This window comes from Cydia amplana, chromosome 8, assembly GCF_948474715.1.
Source record: "Cydia amplana chromosome 8, ilCydAmpl1.1, whole genome shotgun sequence".
Taxonomy (NCBI): Eukaryota; Metazoa; Arthropoda; class Insecta; order Lepidoptera; family Tortricidae; genus Cydia; species Cydia amplana.
Genome location: NC_086076.1, coordinates 15,237,272 through 15,255,330, shown reverse-complemented (window position 1 = coordinate 15,255,330; position 18,059 = coordinate 15,237,272). Strand labels below are relative to the sequence as shown.

Here is an 18,059-nt window from a genome sequence, read left to right as displayed (position 1 = left end):
TTGTAATGGTATCGACGTTTGTGTGGTAGACGACCGGCTAGGGACCGATTACATCAATTGAAAAAATGAAAATGTACAATGTAACCGGGTGGATAAAATTTTTCTTGTCACTCGTCGCCCCGGTTTCTCGGTCTCTCGGGTCACTTTTCTAGGTCACAAGGGTCCTCCGGTCGATGGGACAGAATAACAACAAGAAATAGTCGATCCACCCAACTACTGTACAGTCAGCAGCAGAAGTTGCTAAGCGGGCCACGTGTTCAAAATGATCTTGACGCGACTTTATTGTTAAGAGAATAAGGGCGTGTCAAGGTAATTTTGAACACCTCGCCCGCTTAGCAACTTCTGCTGCTGACTATATGTAGTGAAGTGCAAAAAAGTGAACAAGTGAAGTGATAATCTGTATGTTTCGCGTCGGTACATCGGGGGAGGACCGTTAAGCGGCCTCGACATTATATGAACGAGCATCATAGGACCATATTTCAGAATGCTTTAAGAGTTCGCGATTTTAAGGCTCCGTTAACGATTTTAGAGCCAAAATGTAATATTGATAGATTTCGTTGTTGAAATTGTACACATTTTGTTACGTAATATCTAAATAACAAGTATTGGTTTCTATTAGCACGTCTTCTCATCTTGCCTTTTAATAATGAGGTCTCGAGCGTGCGTCACCGGCAATATATGACGAGAAGGGGCAGTTTTTAAAAATTCATAAAAAAATTATAGTTATAAATTATAAAAAAATATGTATAAGAACAGTTTCAGAAAATGTTGTAGATTGTTTAAGTATCAAAATTACGTTGAAATTAAGTCGATTTTCACGAAAAATGTTCACTTGTTATGAAGTAATTTCTGGTGAAAATTGATTTCGTCTAACTTTCATTTACTCTTGTTCAATATCATATAACAAAAATGTAGTCTATGCAAGTTGGAGTATAGGATATGTCTAATACATAATTACCATTTTTAGCAGTCCAAACTTTACGGAATTTACAAATAAGATCGACTAAATCAGTGCTTTGCGCGCGTTTACCTAAACGTCCATCAGAAAAAAAATCATTACTAATTTAGTGAGTCAGTTTTCAAAAAAATGATCTGTACAAATGCAAGATAAGAAGACGTGCTAATAGATACCAGTACTTGTTATTTCTATTACACAGCAAAAGGTGTACAATTTCATCGACTAAATCTATCAATTTTACATTTTTGCGCCTAAAATCGATACCGGCCTCTTAAAGTCCGCACCGGACAAAATAAGGTCGAAAATCGATTACAAAACCGCGTACCTTCTACATTAGGTCGGTTAGTCTTTCGAGGAGGTGTCCATGGGGCTGGCGGGCTGCAGGGTTGGGGAGGCGAGCGGCGCGGGGGCGGGAGGCGCGAGGGGCGCGGGCGGGGGCGGGGGCTCCAGGCGCGGCAGCGCCAGCGACGGGGGCGCTGGCTTCACGAAGCGCTCGTTGGGCCGCCGCGGCTGCGGGAGGGGGAGGTTAGCAACATTACACCATCACTAGCGTCTAGTCAACCCTAAAGTAGCCGTCATTAGAACTTGCAAACTATGTAAACAAACAATGTGACTTTGTTTTGTCACTGTTTCTCCTTGAATTTTCACACTACCTCATCAAACACAATTCAAAACCATACACTGTACACTATTGAAACGGTTTTTACCGTAAATCACAATTATATATGACTGTATCTTGGATATTTCATTAAAAGTTTAAAATGGTTTCATAAGTTAGGTTATGAGGACCTGATGGAATGACGTTTTTGTTTCTTTTAAATTCTACAATTGTCTATGATGGGTAGTGTTGTGAGTAAAGTTTGTGATATAAACCCGCTACACACTACCCAACTCACGCTCTGTACCTACCGCCGCGGTTGTAAAATACATCAATACATCATTCTTAAGTACCAATTTGTCTTCTGATCGTGATTAAACAAATTAAAAATAAGTAACTACTTGTTTCTTAATTTTGGTATTTTATTATTCGATATGGTTTGACATTAGTAAAGTAGTAAGTAAGAGTCTTGCCCATCACTAGTAAATTCATCATTCAGAGACAAATTCAATATGGCGGTTTGTTTACATAGTTTGCAAGTTCTAATCACGGCTACTTTATATAGCTGCTGTTCGACGCAACGTTGGCGCACCTGCGCAGCGACGCCATTTTGCATATCGCTGACAAGACGCTAGTGTGGGGTTACACCAAAAGAAGCTGGTAGCATTTTCACATCATTAACCGACGTCAAAAGACGCTCTCGATTCGTCGGGATTTTTTTATGTATGTTTCTCGATTTCTCGAGGAGTTCTTCGACAAATTTAAAATAATATTTTATTAATAAGAGCCTTAAAGTCAAGTTCTGATGATGGGAGAACCTAGAGACATCGAGAAAGCTTTAAATTATGCAAATTTTATATGATGTATTGGAAAGCACAATAGTGCTTCATCGCATTTGGTGTAAAAATTTAAATGATGGACAAATTACATAGATTGTTTACTTGTTTAAAAAAAAGGATTTGAGTCAGCCTTTATAAAGCAGAGATAATATTTTTCCCGGGTGATTTTAAAGTTTATTTCAGACAGATAAGGTTCAATTTTGCATAATTCCTGATAACCTTATGCCTTATTAACCCATTCAGGGCCAGCGACTCAGCGTATGGGTCATGCTCAAACAGTTCCGCAGGGCCAGTGACTCACATGTGAGTCCTGAATAAATTCTGATTTAAACTTAAACGAAACGTAATTTGATGTAATAACGTAAGTAACATATAAGCTAACAATCATTTCTATAAGGCATATTAGGATAAAAATTATAAACACGTTTTTTTAATGAAAACAGGGTCTCGAATATTCAAGTTTGGTTTACTATCAGTGCAATATAGTAAATATACTGAAATTCTAGATACATAATGCGATTCAAGCAAACAGAAAAATCTATATTGAAAAAATACAAAAAATATATATATTTCAGAAGTTATTGACAGGGCTCAAGGTATGGGTCACCGTGGCCTGGCGCTACTTGTAAAAACTGCTAATGTTTCCGTAGCAGGCTAAAATAAACTTTATTGGCTGGTTTTAAAGCTTATTTCATGTTGAAGCTGTTTGATATTGTACCATTTTACAACTGATTACTGTTTGGATGATGGTAAGCAACAATTTGTAGGAACCAAGCCGTAGTATAATAATATTTTGTTTTGTATGAGGGGTAAGGCAACGAGGATTTTTTCCCACTGTACTTTTATGTCATAATATTTGGTGATCGTTGTATTGTATCTTAGGCAATTACCTACTAATAATGATGTTAAAGTTAATTTTTTTTCGTGTTTCAATATAGAACAAGGCGGTTGAAACAGTCACCACTAACTAATATGTATTGTATAACAAATAGTTTGTGACAAATATTTACAAGTTTTTTCAAACATCGTGGTTTCTACGGCACATTAGAAAGTAAGTACTATAATACATTTTAAGTTCTCTATTGTTACTAATATAATGCCGTTTACCAAAACAAAGATAATGACCGACCAGGTGTATGCTTATCGGACACACTTGGACAATAAACAAGGAATGCATCCGAACGGCGGCGGCGGTATTATCTTTCATGTGGTATTTGTCACAAGAGTTCTAGATGTGATTCATCCCATCCCCCCTATTAGAGATGTATTTTGGAGTAACATGGAAAATATTATTTAGTCACGATTTATTCGTTGGCGACTTTATACTCCTCCTGTGCTGTTTAGTGATTTCGTATTTTGTTAATCATAATATTGCATTGTCATTCGATTTACATACGTATGCAAAATTTCATCTAAATCGGGAAACGGTTCTAATTTAACTTCCAAGATTTGCCCCAAAAAACAACAACAAAAAACACGGCAAGTTAAATAGAATCAGACTAAGCTAAGTTGGCAGCGATTTTGATAGCACAGGCTGAGTACCTAAGTGTAATTTAAATGTCATACTTATATGAAACTATGACGTTTAAATTAACACTTGCACAGGCTGGGCTATAAAATTTGCTACCAACTTAGCTTGGTCAGACATTAAACGCTTGTAGAAAGTAAAAATATTCACTCCTACAAACTGCAATAATTAGTTTCTTTTTTGATAGGCACAGAAAATCGGTGGTTAGTAAAAATGTTGCATAATGCTGTCCAACTGGCCGGCTTCATAAGCGGCGATTTATTTACCGTTCGCGCCAGGCTCGAGACCCATAAGCTGAGTCATGCGTTTTAGCTAAAAACGATTTGTATGGTGGCCTGGCGTATTGTGTACGCTCGGCGGTTCGTGGCCATGAATGGGTTAAAGTGTTGAGTGTTTAAGTAGTACCTGCGAGTTGAAATGCATAGCGGGCCTGTGACCGGCTCCGGGCAGCAGCGGCGAGGCGTACGGCGACAGCGGCCGCGACCCGCCTGGGGACGACACGCTGCGAGACCGGGCCTGCGCCAAACCAAATATAGTTTTCACCTCAGCAGCTCGAACAAGGGTACTTTGCTACTTAAAAACAGTGAACAAATTCGATTTTGCTCACTGTTTTTAAGTAGCAAAGTACCCTTGTTCGAGATGCTGAGGTGAAAATAACTATTTCACCTCAGCAGCTCGAACAAGGGTACTTTGCTACTTAAAAACAGTGAGCAAAATCGCATTTTGCTCACTGAGTGAGACAAAATGAGCAAAATGCGATTTTGCTCACTGTTTTTAAGTAGCAAAGTACCCTTGTTCGAGATGCTGAGGTGAAAATTTAATTGTTGGTATATCTTAAGAAAACATGAGTGAATAGAGGTGTAAGTGATGAAGAAGGAATACATTTTTCGGGTTCTCTAATATGTTCTCACTGCTGAGGTGAAAAGTTTCGTGAACTACACGAGATCAAAGTTATTTACATCTCGTGCGCTTTTGAGTCCCTTACTACGCTCAAGATTCTAAATTAGATTCACTCGCTACGCTCGTGAATCTATTATAGAATCTTTCGCTTGCACGGGACTCAAAATAAGCACTCGAAGAAATATCAAACTTTGATCTCTTGTTGTACAAATAACTATTGTCCACAGAACATATTAAAGAGGTTAGAACGGCTATCGCGCGCAGTTAGTATCGGAACCGGTGTCGCCGCTCGTTCCTCTCCACATTTCCACATTTCTCGCGCAACGGTAGTAAAAACTTGTGTGCCTGGTGAATGGATACGCCTCCTTTAGATAGATTTGATGTCTGGCTTCTTAATCTGAACGTTATTGTGGCGCAAAAGGCATGTTTACGTTTTTCGGTCAGCGCGGGCGAGTACTAGCATGCGAGCGTTTGCTCATAACCGGCGGCGACACGTACCCTGCTCGCATCGCCATTCTACTTGTTCTGTGAGTTTGTCAAAGGACTGTCCCATTTCAAACATAGAAAGAATCATACTAGCTTTGTCTTTCACTAGTACTAGCACCCAAAAGAAAAGGATAAGTATAGTTTTTTATGTTCTAATTTACTGCCAATTTGGTTTGACCAGCTATACATATATTATTGCTGATTCCTATTTTCTTAAGCATTCGGTTTTACATCGTATTTCCACGAATGTTAAAAGAAACCGGCCAAGTGCGAGTCAGACTCGCGTTCCAAGGTTTCCGTACACTAAGTCCGACTCATGCTTGACTGCACATTTCTAATAGGTTTTCCTGTCATCTATAGGAAAATAACTATTTTTTTTTTTTCAAAATTTTAGACCCAGTAGTTTCGGAGATAAAGTGGGGGAATGGTCGGACAGACAAACAGACAGACGCACGAGTGATCCTATAAGGGTTCCGTTTTTTCCTTTTGAGGTACGGAACCCTAAAAAACACCTCGGCCGACGTAACAAATGCTAGACTTGATTTCTAACTTGATCTGGGGCAAGGGGTTTGTATAGAATAAATATTATAGGACATTATTACACAAATTGACTAAGCCCCACGGTAAGCTCAAGAAAGCTTGTGTTGTGGGTACTCAGACAACGATATATATAATATACAAATACTTAAATACATACAAAACAACCATGACTCAGGAACAAATATCTGTGTACATCACACAAATAAATGCCCTTACTGGGATTCGAACCCAGGACCGCGGCTTCACAGGCAGGGTCACTACCCACTAGGCCAGACCGATCGGTCGAGAAGAGATGTCAAATCTAAGAAAACGTCGTGCCCGTCGACTTAGCCGATTTACATTACGATATAACGTAACGGTAACGTAATTGACAAAATGTTTACACATTCATTGCCACCCAGCTAAACAAGACATCCGCGCCAGGCCACAAAAATTTCTTCATTTAAAAGTGTAGTACCACGATCCCGACTATCGGGTCGTCCGGCCTGGGAACGAAATCATAAAATACCCGATAGTCGGGTTTTCGGCATTGAATGTGTTAAACAACCACCGCATAATTTACTTACACTTAACGCTTCGTTAAATTGGCGCTCCTCCTCCATTTCCAATGAAGATTCGCTCTCAGAAAGATGGCGGCATAAAGCTTCGCGGCGCTCAACCTGAAATTAGGAATTTGATCAAACTTTCTTACATTAATCACATAATAAATAATAGTACTAGGTCCAGAAGATTCACTCTCTAAGAAAACGCGTCTATTACGACAGATATGACAGTAAGGTGGCGTCCGCTTGCATTAACGCTCCGAACGAGCACGCTCAACGCTGACACCAATACTTATTTATACTCTGCCAAACCCACTTTGTCAGTAGAAAAAGGCGCGAAATTCAATCTTCTATGGGAGAACAACCTTTTGAGCTTACATTGAATAAATTTGCCGCCATTTTCTACTGACGGACCTGGCTTGCAAAATTAAAGTGTCATTCTATGGAACTTGCTATGTAAACAAACCGCCATATTGAAACTGTAAAAAAATATGAATTTACTAGTGACTTGTTTACATAGTTAGCAAGTTCCGTAGAAAACGACACTACGTCGTAATCAGGGATGTTGCGAATATCCGCATCCGCATCCGCAACCGCGGAACTTCCGCATTATATTCAACATCCGCATCTGCATCCGCATCCGCATAAAATCGATGCGGATTTAATGCGGATGCGGATGTGGAACAGGTCGGTACAGGAACGTCTTAGCATCAGCGTAAGTGCTAGACTGCTAGGTAATTTAGTCATTAGCCAAAAAAATCTATTAGAAATTAGCAGTCAGGCGTGAGTGGGACTTAATGTACGGAACCCTTGGAACGCGAGTCCGACTCGCACTTGGCCGGTTTTTTGAAATAAAAATTACTAAAATGTAATATTTGACGTTTTTTATGTACCTATCTTGACATCCGCATCCGCATCCGCGGATGTGAGCCTTTAAGAGCCAACAGGAGCTAAGATTTAAATATTTTAGGTAAATATACCCGTCTCGCTAACGGAAGCGGCTCCTAAAACTAGTGCGATAAGGACAAAGCGAAAAATCCTGCGTAAAAATATCAAAAATCGAGGTTTCGTACTCGACTGTTTCCTCCTCCAAAACTTAACCAATCGTAACCAAATTTGGAAATCTAAATGATTATGACATTATCTGTGTCGGACCGTTTTGCTTTTTTGACTAATTGATGTCAGTTTTGAATAGCACGCCTCTCATTGCGGCATAGTCAATTAGGCCATTTTGGCCATTTTTGAAGGGCTCTAGCGCCTTAACAAACAAAAATATCAAAAAAATAAAAACGGTCCAACACAGATATTGACAATATTAATCTGTGTTGAAAAAATCATTGCTCTAGCTTCAAAACCCTCGGAGGAAACAGTCGAGTACGTTTGTATGGAGAAATGACCACTCCTGTTGGCTCTTAAAAATCGGTATCCGCATCCGCGGATGTCAAAAAATCGGCATCCGCAACATGCCTGGTCGTAATGTCCTAATAGCTTGTCAAATTACCTCCTGCTGAAGTTTTCGTTGTAGGCGAACGTTTTCCTCCCGAATGTGTTTCTCCTCTAAGGCAAAGCGATGCATCTTCTCTTTGTTTTCATTTTGAGACACGGCTAATTGATTCCTGCAACAAACAAAATGTATAGTTTTGTTAGACTTTAAATATCGCTACCTGAGAACCAGTGTCGTTGTACAAAATAAATAAATTTTATTTAATTTTGTGCTTTGAAATTCAACACTTCAAAAATGTTAAAATGTCAATAGTTTTTCTTATCAGTTTTTAAACAATTATTTTACTGGAATTCAAGTTAATTAACAATGTTATCTCAATCTCCATTTAGAATACATTCATTTCTAACTAGTCATCAGATTTATTTTTGAATACTACATTTTCATTATTGAAACAATAATAGGTATCTGACTGCGAGTATGAAGGGCAGATCCGGTCCGATTTCCTCATGATTCCTTTATGATTTAGACTTCTCTTCTAGCATATTAAAAACAGTTTCCAAACAGTATTTTAAATTTAAATTATGAATATATTATTTCTCCATAAAATTTTGTGTTTTACTACAGCGACATGTCCTTAGACAACTGTAACTTAAATCATGACCCGAACGAAAGCTTATTGCTCAATTAATCATTATACTAAAAGAGCTTGTGATTGTAGAATTAAAATACCTTAATTTGACAACCTCCGAACGTAATGTTTGAATATGATTGCTAAGATTCGACGCAGTATCACCGTTGCTAATGTCTCTGAAAAGAACAAAAGTAAATTAATTAGTATCTACAGCCTACAGGTGCCAGCGGTAGTTTTTTTTTCTATTTTAATGACTTAGAAGTATAACAACTCACAGAAAACATATCAATTAAATGTCATGGCATTATGGTAGGTAGGTTTAGTGCCGCACCCTTTCATCACACTCCACCACCTGTTATAAATATTTTTTCCTTAATGTCTTCGTAAAATACCTTGGACTAGCAGGATCGGAGACTGGCTGGTCGAGGCGGATCTGCAGGGAACGTTTCTCAGCCTCCAGTTTGTCCATGCGTTTCCACAGCCTGTTCACGAGCGCTTCCTGCTCTTGCTCCAACGTGTTTTCCAATTCCACCTGAAATTGGACAAAATAGTAAAATTTTGTGCTTTAACCCAAACAGGTTTGACCTAAACAATTTCCGTTATTTGATCACGGAGATCCTATGGCTACCTCTGGTCTCCTTTATCAGATCAGGCCGCGTAGCCTAGGCCGGCAGTTCAATGTTCTTTCATAACATAAGTATGTAAAATTTCAGCTCAATTGGATACTGACAAGTGGGCAAAAATGGTTTGCAAATTATAAAGAGAACTTACGCCTATAAAGTTACTTGCATAACAGCATTACAAATTAAATTAAAGCCTGCAAAAACTAACTGGATATTAAATGTAGAACATGATTTCAGGGAATTAAAATATGACCTTGAACTACGACATGCATTGCATATGCTATGATATGCTATGTAAGTCGCCTTGTGTAGAGCTACTTTCAAGAGAATCGCCCAGCAGAATGAGATAAAGCATATGACATATACAAAACCTTTTCCTCTATTTTTTGTTCCAATCTCCAGTCTGTTTTTCAATTTCAAAATCTTGTAAAATGTTTTAAGGGGTCTTGTTATACATAGATCAAATTTATGTATAACAAGACCCCTTAAAACATTTGCTTACCTTTTCCCTGCGGAGTCTTTCGAGATTAGTCTGTTTAGCCAGAGTCTCAGCCTCAAGCTTCTCAATTTTCCTCATGAGTTTGTTCACTAAGCATTCCTGCTCTTGCTCCAATGTCTGTTCGAGGCGACATTTTTCCTGACGTAACTGTAAGAGTACCTTTATGTTAAGAATTGTCAGCTGGGCTAATAGACTGAATGAAGATAAACAAGGTTTTATAATAATAATCAAGGGTGTGATGCAAAAGTCGGTAGTCATATACTCAGCGTGAATAGTCCGTCGTCTCTGAGGGGCTACCGCAAAAAACCGTATTTCGCAAATTGCGGACATTTTTCTTTGTCACTCTAATTACGCCTTCATTGGAGTAAAAGAGAAAGATCCCCGCAATTGGCGAAAAACGGTTTTCGCGGTGTCCCTCTGAGCACGCTCCACAGCTGGCACCCTAGGTTAGGTTTTTAGAGCTCCGCACAAAACTGCGGAGCTCTTATGAGATCACTTCGGTCTTGTTTTATAATGTGTTTATGTTTTTATAAGCCAACTACAAGACAAGTTATGCGTATTTTATTTGATTGTCAATACCTAACCAAAGTAAAATAAAGGGAATAATAATAGTAAGAATCATTTAACTGATGAAAAGAATGACCTCACCTGACCTACTCAACAGATTCTCATAAATGACTCATTTGACCTAATGCGTATTTTCGTGAATGCGACATTTTAAACAAAAATTTCGATTGCAATAACAATTTAATAATTATACGAATCAAACTGAGAGAAAAACCAAATAATATAACATTATTTTCGGCCTGTTAATCCTGACAAAGTCTTGACAAACCCTAAAAAGCAATCCAGATAAAAACTCGATAAATCCTGACATGTCAGGGGAAATCCTGACATAAAGATATTTTATTGAATTAATAAAGGTGCTTAAACCATTACATTTACTTACATAACATTTTGGATGATGATATGTATAACCTGGGGCCCATTTCTCAAAAGCTTGTAACTTGTAATACAAGAGGATGTCACTTTTTGACAGCTTTTGTTAGGAAGGGACTTCCACTTGTATTACAAGTTACAAGCTTTTGAGAAACGGGCCCGTTCTTACCTGAATTAATTTTCTGGACAGATCATTTGTGAGACACTCCTCTTCCCTTTCATAGTGATGTGCTAATGTTTCCTTCTCCTTCTTCAAGGCTTGAATTTTTTTCAATAGTGTGTTGGAAATATATTCTTCCTCTTGTTCAGCCTTTGCTTGCTGTAAAATAAACGCTTATAAGAATCTATGTGCTATTTTTCACTACTCAGTATCTTCTACCCATTATTATGTACTTAGCGACCCGCCCCGGCTTCACACGGGTTAACAAATTATACATAAACCTTCCTCTTGAGTCACTCTACCTATTAAAAAAACCGCATCAAAATCCGTTGCGTAGTTTTAAAGATCTAAGCATACAGACAGACAGCGGGAATCGACTTTGTTTTATATATGTAGTGATGTAGGTCAAGCACAACATAACTTTTGCCCTCTTTTGCATTTTTTTTTTCATAACCTGAATCATTAGGATTATTAGGACTATTGAATGTAAGGAGACTAGGTTATTTTGTATACACACATTCACTGCCAAAAACATGTATGTGTTCATTATGTATTGGACATGGGGTGCTTGACACTGAAAGTGTTAAAGGATTAATTGGGGTAACATATTAACTGTTTACAAGTAGCCAATATTGTGCAAGAGCATTGTGTCCCTCTCACACAATACTAATTAGAAAGATATAGGTACTTTTTGTCTGGTCATGGAGTTGCTCAAAGATTTACTTTTAATCTAGCTATGTACAGTCATACAGTGTAGTCTATTAATATTGATATGGATAAAGAGCCAAAAATATTTACACACTACCTTAATGTCAAGACAATATGGTTATGTACACGTATTTTTGGTAATTTGTGTCTCAATAACCTCTGCTGTACTTACTTGTTTTGTGAATAAAGTATTTTACAACTACTATTTAAAAGAAATATAACATGTTTGCTCAGTTTGCACTGCACTACTGTAATTGGAACAAGTATGTAACATTGTAAATGTAAACAATGTCCCATTACATAGCTGTACATAGACATATATGTTTAGATCAGTCAAATGTAGCAGGGTGATTGCAGAAAATGTGTACATAGTTAATATAAGGACCTGTAATTAGAATAGAGTTAATTTATTCCATTGGGTTATGACAATTAAGCACTTTCTCTTTAAATTTTTACATGCATGAAAATCATGAAAGTGTTTTATGATATGCTATAAACTTATTAGTGTAAGAATTTGGTAGAATAAATACAAAACAATACAATTTACATGGTTAATTTTCAAAACACAATGAAATCAATTAACTTAAGACATGCATTTTTTTTGCAATTATATAACTAAATATGCCAACATAATTTACGTACTCTACAGCTCACAAGCTTAAGATAATCCATTTTGTTTTGTTATTTTACCCATGAAGCATCTTCAGGTTCCAAAAATATTATACCAACATAATAAGTCTCAGGATGACCCTTTCACACAAATACATTATAACTAGAATGACATGCAAAGATTGATGTCAAGTATGTTCCTTAATCACTAACAAACATACATTACAAAAAGAAGAGTGATACCACCTATATCATTACAACAGAATGTAGTGCATGAGTTGTCTCTGTAGATATATATCTGGAATGGCTGTATGACAGAAATGCATACAATGGGACTGAATAACAATTAAGTGCCCAATGTAGATAATAATGTAAATACATACTATTGATACAGAAGCTTGTCTCAGTGCGCGATTTTCCTCCTGCAGGGCCTTCACTCTGAGCTTATATGTGTCCAGCTCCACTTTTAAGACCCTGGAATCGTCACAAGTATTTGAGCAACTATGTCTTAGTAGTGCTAAACATCATTTGTATAAGAAAACAAGTAGGTGACGTCCAATAAGACTATTAAATGTAAAATAGGTATACAAAATACGGTAAATACCTGTTTTGCTGTTGAAGAGATTCAATTCTTTTTTGTAACTGATCACGAGAAACCGTGGTAGGAGGTAACATCGCCCCGCCATCGAGAGAACTGGAATCGCTCTCCGATGCCGAGTTATCTATTTTATTCCCTAAAAATAAGAAATAAACAGAATTGAAAACCAAATGTCATTCTATAAGCCTTGACGAATTACAACCACATTTCATACCTGGGGAAATCACAGAATCATCCATTAGCACGAATGTAATGAGGACGGTCTAAATATCTATGAATTGAACTGGTAGTGTTTAAAATGTATGTTAACTATCTTATATATCCAAACGAAAGCAACGGCAATAATAAATTTTGAACACAACTTCGAGGAAAATTATTGAATTGCACTTAAAAACACATGAAAACTGTCGTACGCAGCCACCCATTTAAGCACGGTGTTTTTCTTTAAGATACAAGCTTAGTTTTAATTTCCACCAATACTTTTAATCAAAAACATTTACGATTGAGGCTCCTAAGAACGTCATTGGTCGGAAAGTCTACATGAAACCACGTGATGTAACTTGAGGAGACATCTACCAATCACAGCAAGGGAAAAGGCCACAGACTAAGTATTACTTTTGAGTAGTAAGGAGCGTAATCGTAATTTTATCTTATAATCGGTTTTTACTAAATTCAAATTGAATTAATTGACTCAACATAAACAAAAAAAAAGCCAAGTTCAACATAGATGGTCAACCAAATCTTGTCAGTAAAAAAAGGCGCAAAATTCAAATTTTCTATGGGACGGTATCCCTTCGCGCCTACATTTTTCAAATTTGCCGCCTTTTTCTACTGACAAGATTTGGTTGACCATCTTTAGATTAAAACTTTTGCATTATTAACAAAATACTGAATTAAAGTAAATAAACTTTACATGTTCTCTAAAACATTTTAGTACGTAGCACACATAGCACTGTGTTTTCAAGTAAAAAATCCAATTTTGTCAGCAGCATTTTCTAATAACGATATTTTTCCCTTTTTTTTCTTTTTTTTATTCGGGATGCTTACTGCCTAATATACATAGGTTGAATTTTGGGTTGAATAGACTTATCCAGTTATCCCACCAAAAACATTTTCATGTAAAATGTTGCCAAGATGAAACCATAAGGCTCGCACTGACAAAAAGTTATCAGATCTCTTGTAGAGCCAAGCTTCTAACTCTACAAGCCCTAACTTCACAAACTCTACACCTTAGTCAAAATATGTGGCTTGGCCGTTTCGCTACTGTCACATGTAAGGTGAAAAATGTATTCATTATTCATTATTTTTTATAATACAATAACCAAACGGCCAAGCCACATATATTTTGACTAAGGTGTAGAGTTTGTGAAGTTAGGGCTTGTAGAGTTAGAAGCTTGGCTCTACAAGAGATCTGATAACTTTTTGTCAGTGCGAGCCTTATGGTTTCGTCTTGGCAACATTTTACATGAAAATGTTTTTGGTGGGATTTCACTTCTTTTTGTAAGTTGCTTCCATCCCCTAATTTAAAGGGTTGCGCATGTGATTTAAATACCTACTATTAAAAAACCTGAAATACGTACCTGGTGGCATCTTTTATACAATCTGCTTTTTACTGATTCCCCATACAAACTTCAACCCTCTTTTTCCCCTAACGCCCTTGTCCACCCCCTTTTCACCCTTACGGGACGATTTTGGGGTTGGAAACTATTCTATGCCATTTCCCATTACAAAAACTATATACATACCAAATTTTAACTAAATCGGTTCAGCGGTTATTGATTTCCCATACAATCCCCCCCCTTCGGGGCAAAAAATTTCAAGTTTTTGAATTTTTTTGTTGTTTGTGTACTAATACTATCTTACATACCAAATTTCAGCGTTCTAGGACTTCAGGAAGTACCCTAGATGTTTTGATGATCAACAGTGAGTGAGTGAGTCAGTGACGAAATCGGGGTTTTTTAGATATGAATAAAATCTAAAGTATAAGAGCTATGCAATTGAAATTTTTTATGTTTAATAAGTCCACTATTGACATCATATCCCGAGAATTTTGTTTATCTGGTATAATCCAAACCCAAGTTATGAGGGTTAAAAAAAACGACGAAGCGCTTCGAGAAAAGGTAGGTAGTGCCCTTGCGCTTCGCTTTGCTCGTCTTGGCGGGGGCACTACCGTGCCCCCAGATCTGCTAAATGAAAATTACAAGCTTCCACATGTATAAGATGGTCAACCAAATCTTGTCAGTAAAAAAAGGCGCGAAATTCAAATTTTCTATGGGACGATATCCCTTCGCGCCTACATTTTTCAAATTTGCCGCCTTTTTCTACTGTCAAGATCTGGTTGACCAAGTATATTTATTTTATGGGGTGATGAATGATGATCATAGAAGGTAGGATCCTATAGAAGTGGTATACGCGTGCCTCCGTGAGGGACAAAACATAGGCAATGCGACACTATGATTGGTCGAATTTATTTGTTGCCCACCATAATACATACTAAACTAGATTTTGCCCTGTGCGCGGGGCCCGAGGGCCCCGCGGTGTGCGTACTGTTTGTTGTTGTTGTTGTTGTGTAGTTGGTGCTGTTGTTGGTGCTGTAGTAATTTGTTTTCCAAAGGGAAAAAGAAATAAAGTTGTACTTTTGCTAGAAAGAAAAGATCCGCATGCGAGCACTTCATTCCCGCAGCTCGGCCTACGGCCTCGCGTGCTTGGGAAACCGTAAGGGACGCTCCGGGCCTTCGGCCCTACGCGGAGCTCGGCCTTCGGCCTTCGCTGGGTTTCGAAGCTCAGCGTCGGGCCTTCGGCCCGCCGCTTCGCTTATTAAAACACTTGGGGAGGGTTGGTTTTGCTTGGGAGCGTAAGCGGGAAGTTGAAGCTTAAACACGACCCAATAGTAAAAGTGTCTTGACAAGCTCACGTCGGGCCTACGGCCTACGGCCTTCGGCCCGCCGTTTCGCTTGTCTAAGCCACTTTTACTATTGGGTCGTGTTTAAGATCCAACTTCCCCCTCTCGTTTGACGCTTCGGGCCTTCGGCCCTACGCGGAGCTCGGCCTTCGGCCTTCGCGAGCCTCGACGCTTCGCCGCCGGGCCTTCGGCCCGTCGGCTCGCTTATCAAGGCAGTTGACTTGGTAGAACGCTTGGAAGCACTGCATTCACGCAGCTCGGCCTTCGGCCTCGCTTTAAATTACTGAGGGTTGCACGCTTGGGAGTCGGGGTGAAGGCTCCGGGCCTTCGGCCCTCTGCCGGGGTCGGCCTTCGGCCTCCCGGCCTGAAGCTCGCCCTTCGGGCTCGCTTAACACACTTTTTTTATAGGATTTTGCTTTGTTCGTCATTCCCGCGGCGAGGCCTTCGGCCTTGCCCAAAATTACTGGGGGTAAGACACGCTTGGACGTCCGGGGTGAAGCTCCGGGCCTGACGGCCCGTCGCGGGGTCGGCCTCCGCCCTCCCAGCCTGAAGCTCGCCCTTCGGGCTCGCTTAACCTACTTGGAAATTTGACTTTTGCCCCTGCCCGCGCCGTTTTGGACTTTTCCAAAAAATTTTTTTTACATTGTAATCTTGGGCCCCCAGGCTCGCCGCGTGCCAAATCTCAGCGCGCTCGGACCAACTTGAAAAAAAAAAAAAAAAAAAAGTCGGCCATTTTAAATTTTTTTTAATGCAGTTTGTTTTGTCTCGGGGCCCTCTATGACATTTGGTCGAGCACCCCCCACCCATCTCGCACCGTTTTAGAGCTGCCATACAAAAATAAAATTGCTATTTTCTCCGCCATCTTGGGACTTTTCCAAAAAATTTTTTTATCATACGAATCTTTAGGCCTCTATCTCCCGCCATGCCAAATCTCAGCGCGCTCGGACCAACTTGAAAAAATTTAAAAAAAAAAGTCGGCCATTTTGAATTTTTTTTAATGCAGTTTGTTTTGTCTCGGGGCCCTCTATGACATTTGGTCGAGCACCCCCCACCTATCTGGCACCGTTTAAAAGTTGCCATACAAAATAAAAGTGACCAGATTTTCCGCAATTGAAACATTTTTCAAAAAAATTTTTCTTCATAGGAATCTAGGGGACCCCGAGTTTCCGGGAGCAAAAATTCAGCGCGCTAGGACAAACTTGAAAAAATTAAAAAAAAAAAGTCGGCCCGTTTGAAAAAAAAATGGCGGCTTCAAAAACTGCCAGGGTCCCTCTATGACATTTGGTCGAGCACCCCCCACCTAGGTCTCACCGTTTGGCCGGGCCGTCAAACATTTTTCTGACCGAGAGCGGTAGACCAAATGTCAGATTTTTCTGGAGGTCACCGAGCCGCCCTCTATACGACCGTACCATAGTCAAATACCCCCCGAACCCCCTTCCGGGAGATCAATTGATCATCAGTCAGTCGTGTTGCAGCTTTATATATATATCATTTTTGGTGGGGAATAAAAAAAATGTGAGACTGTGACAAGGACAAACAATAATAGCGCTTTCGCTGCTACTTCTACTTAAAGATACATAAGACTATCCCGTTCGGTCAATTCCCCCACCCCTCATGCCAGATCCAGTTAAAATACTAGATTCATGGGGGTGATACAGCACAAGAATAAGATAGTATGATTCTCTCTGGCTATGCTCCAGTGACAAGCGACCGTTGCCAAACTATAGAAACATTTGTTTTTCCTATGCAGCACCGAGAATGCGTATATCACGATCCATTAAATAAAACTATTTTATACAATTTATAGATTTGCTTTTATTTTTGAATAATCTCGTGGTTGCTTTTTGATTGTTATGAAATTTTTTTATTTTTTATTTTTTTGTCTTGGAAAATTTACTTTTGTGTAGAACATAATGTACGTTTTTAATTTAATTTACGCAAAATTCAGTATATTCGGTTTTAAACTTTAGCTACGTAGGTAAATTTAATTATTTTAAAATAATAGTTTAGGATATGGTCTAAATGTTCATCTAATAATGAAGATAGACAAATAATGTGTATTTAACAAACAAAAACACTGAAAAAGATTGATAGTTTGTAAGAAAAAGCACATTTTTCTCTTCAGTGTAATTTTTCCGAACTTGGCTTTTGCACTACAGTGCCCTCTGCCAAAAACAGCTGTTCACGCATTTTTTTTAAATCTGTGAAGGTAAATTTCTTGAGATTTCATTTTAAATAAGTCTAAAATGTTAATTTTTGTTCTATTACTCATCCAAGTATTATAAAAAAATAGTAGAAAAAGAGCCTTGAAAGCACTATTGATATATACCTTGCCGTTATTTAACTTATTTTAAAACGTGTTGTGAAGGTATTTGTAGTATAATTATGAAGTTAAGTGAAAATTATAGAAACTAAAGACTGAAATATACATATTAATCGAACAAAATTCGAAAAAAAAATCATTACTTTCACCAAAACTACAAGAATACTCCGAAATCTGATGCTCTAACTGGCAACTCTGGAACTAACGCAACCTTTCGCAGCAACACCGAATT

The 18,059-nt window shown here is 38.5% G+C and overlaps 1 protein-coding gene across 1 annotated transcript; it reads right to left on the bottom strand.

The window, feature by feature from the left end:
• Positions 1–1,300: 1,300 nt before the first annotated feature.
• On the bottom strand, positions 1,301–13,123 carry LOC134650097 (coiled-coil domain-containing protein 6). Its single transcript, XM_063504927.1, has 11 exons — positions 12,817–13,123; positions 12,609–12,738; positions 12,388–12,478; positions 10,697–10,846; positions 9,592–9,735; positions 8,859–8,998; positions 8,565–8,642; positions 7,893–8,007; positions 6,416–6,508; positions 4,329–4,439; positions 1,301–1,468 (listed from the first exon to the last, which is right to left on the bottom strand). The coding sequence occupies exons 1-11, from the start codon at positions 12,839–12,841 to the stop codon at positions 1,301–1,303; spliced, it is 1,245 nt and encodes a 414-aa protein (XP_063360997.1). The 5' UTR covers positions 12,842–13,123.
• Between the last annotated feature and the right edge of the window lie 4,936 nt (positions 13,124–18,059).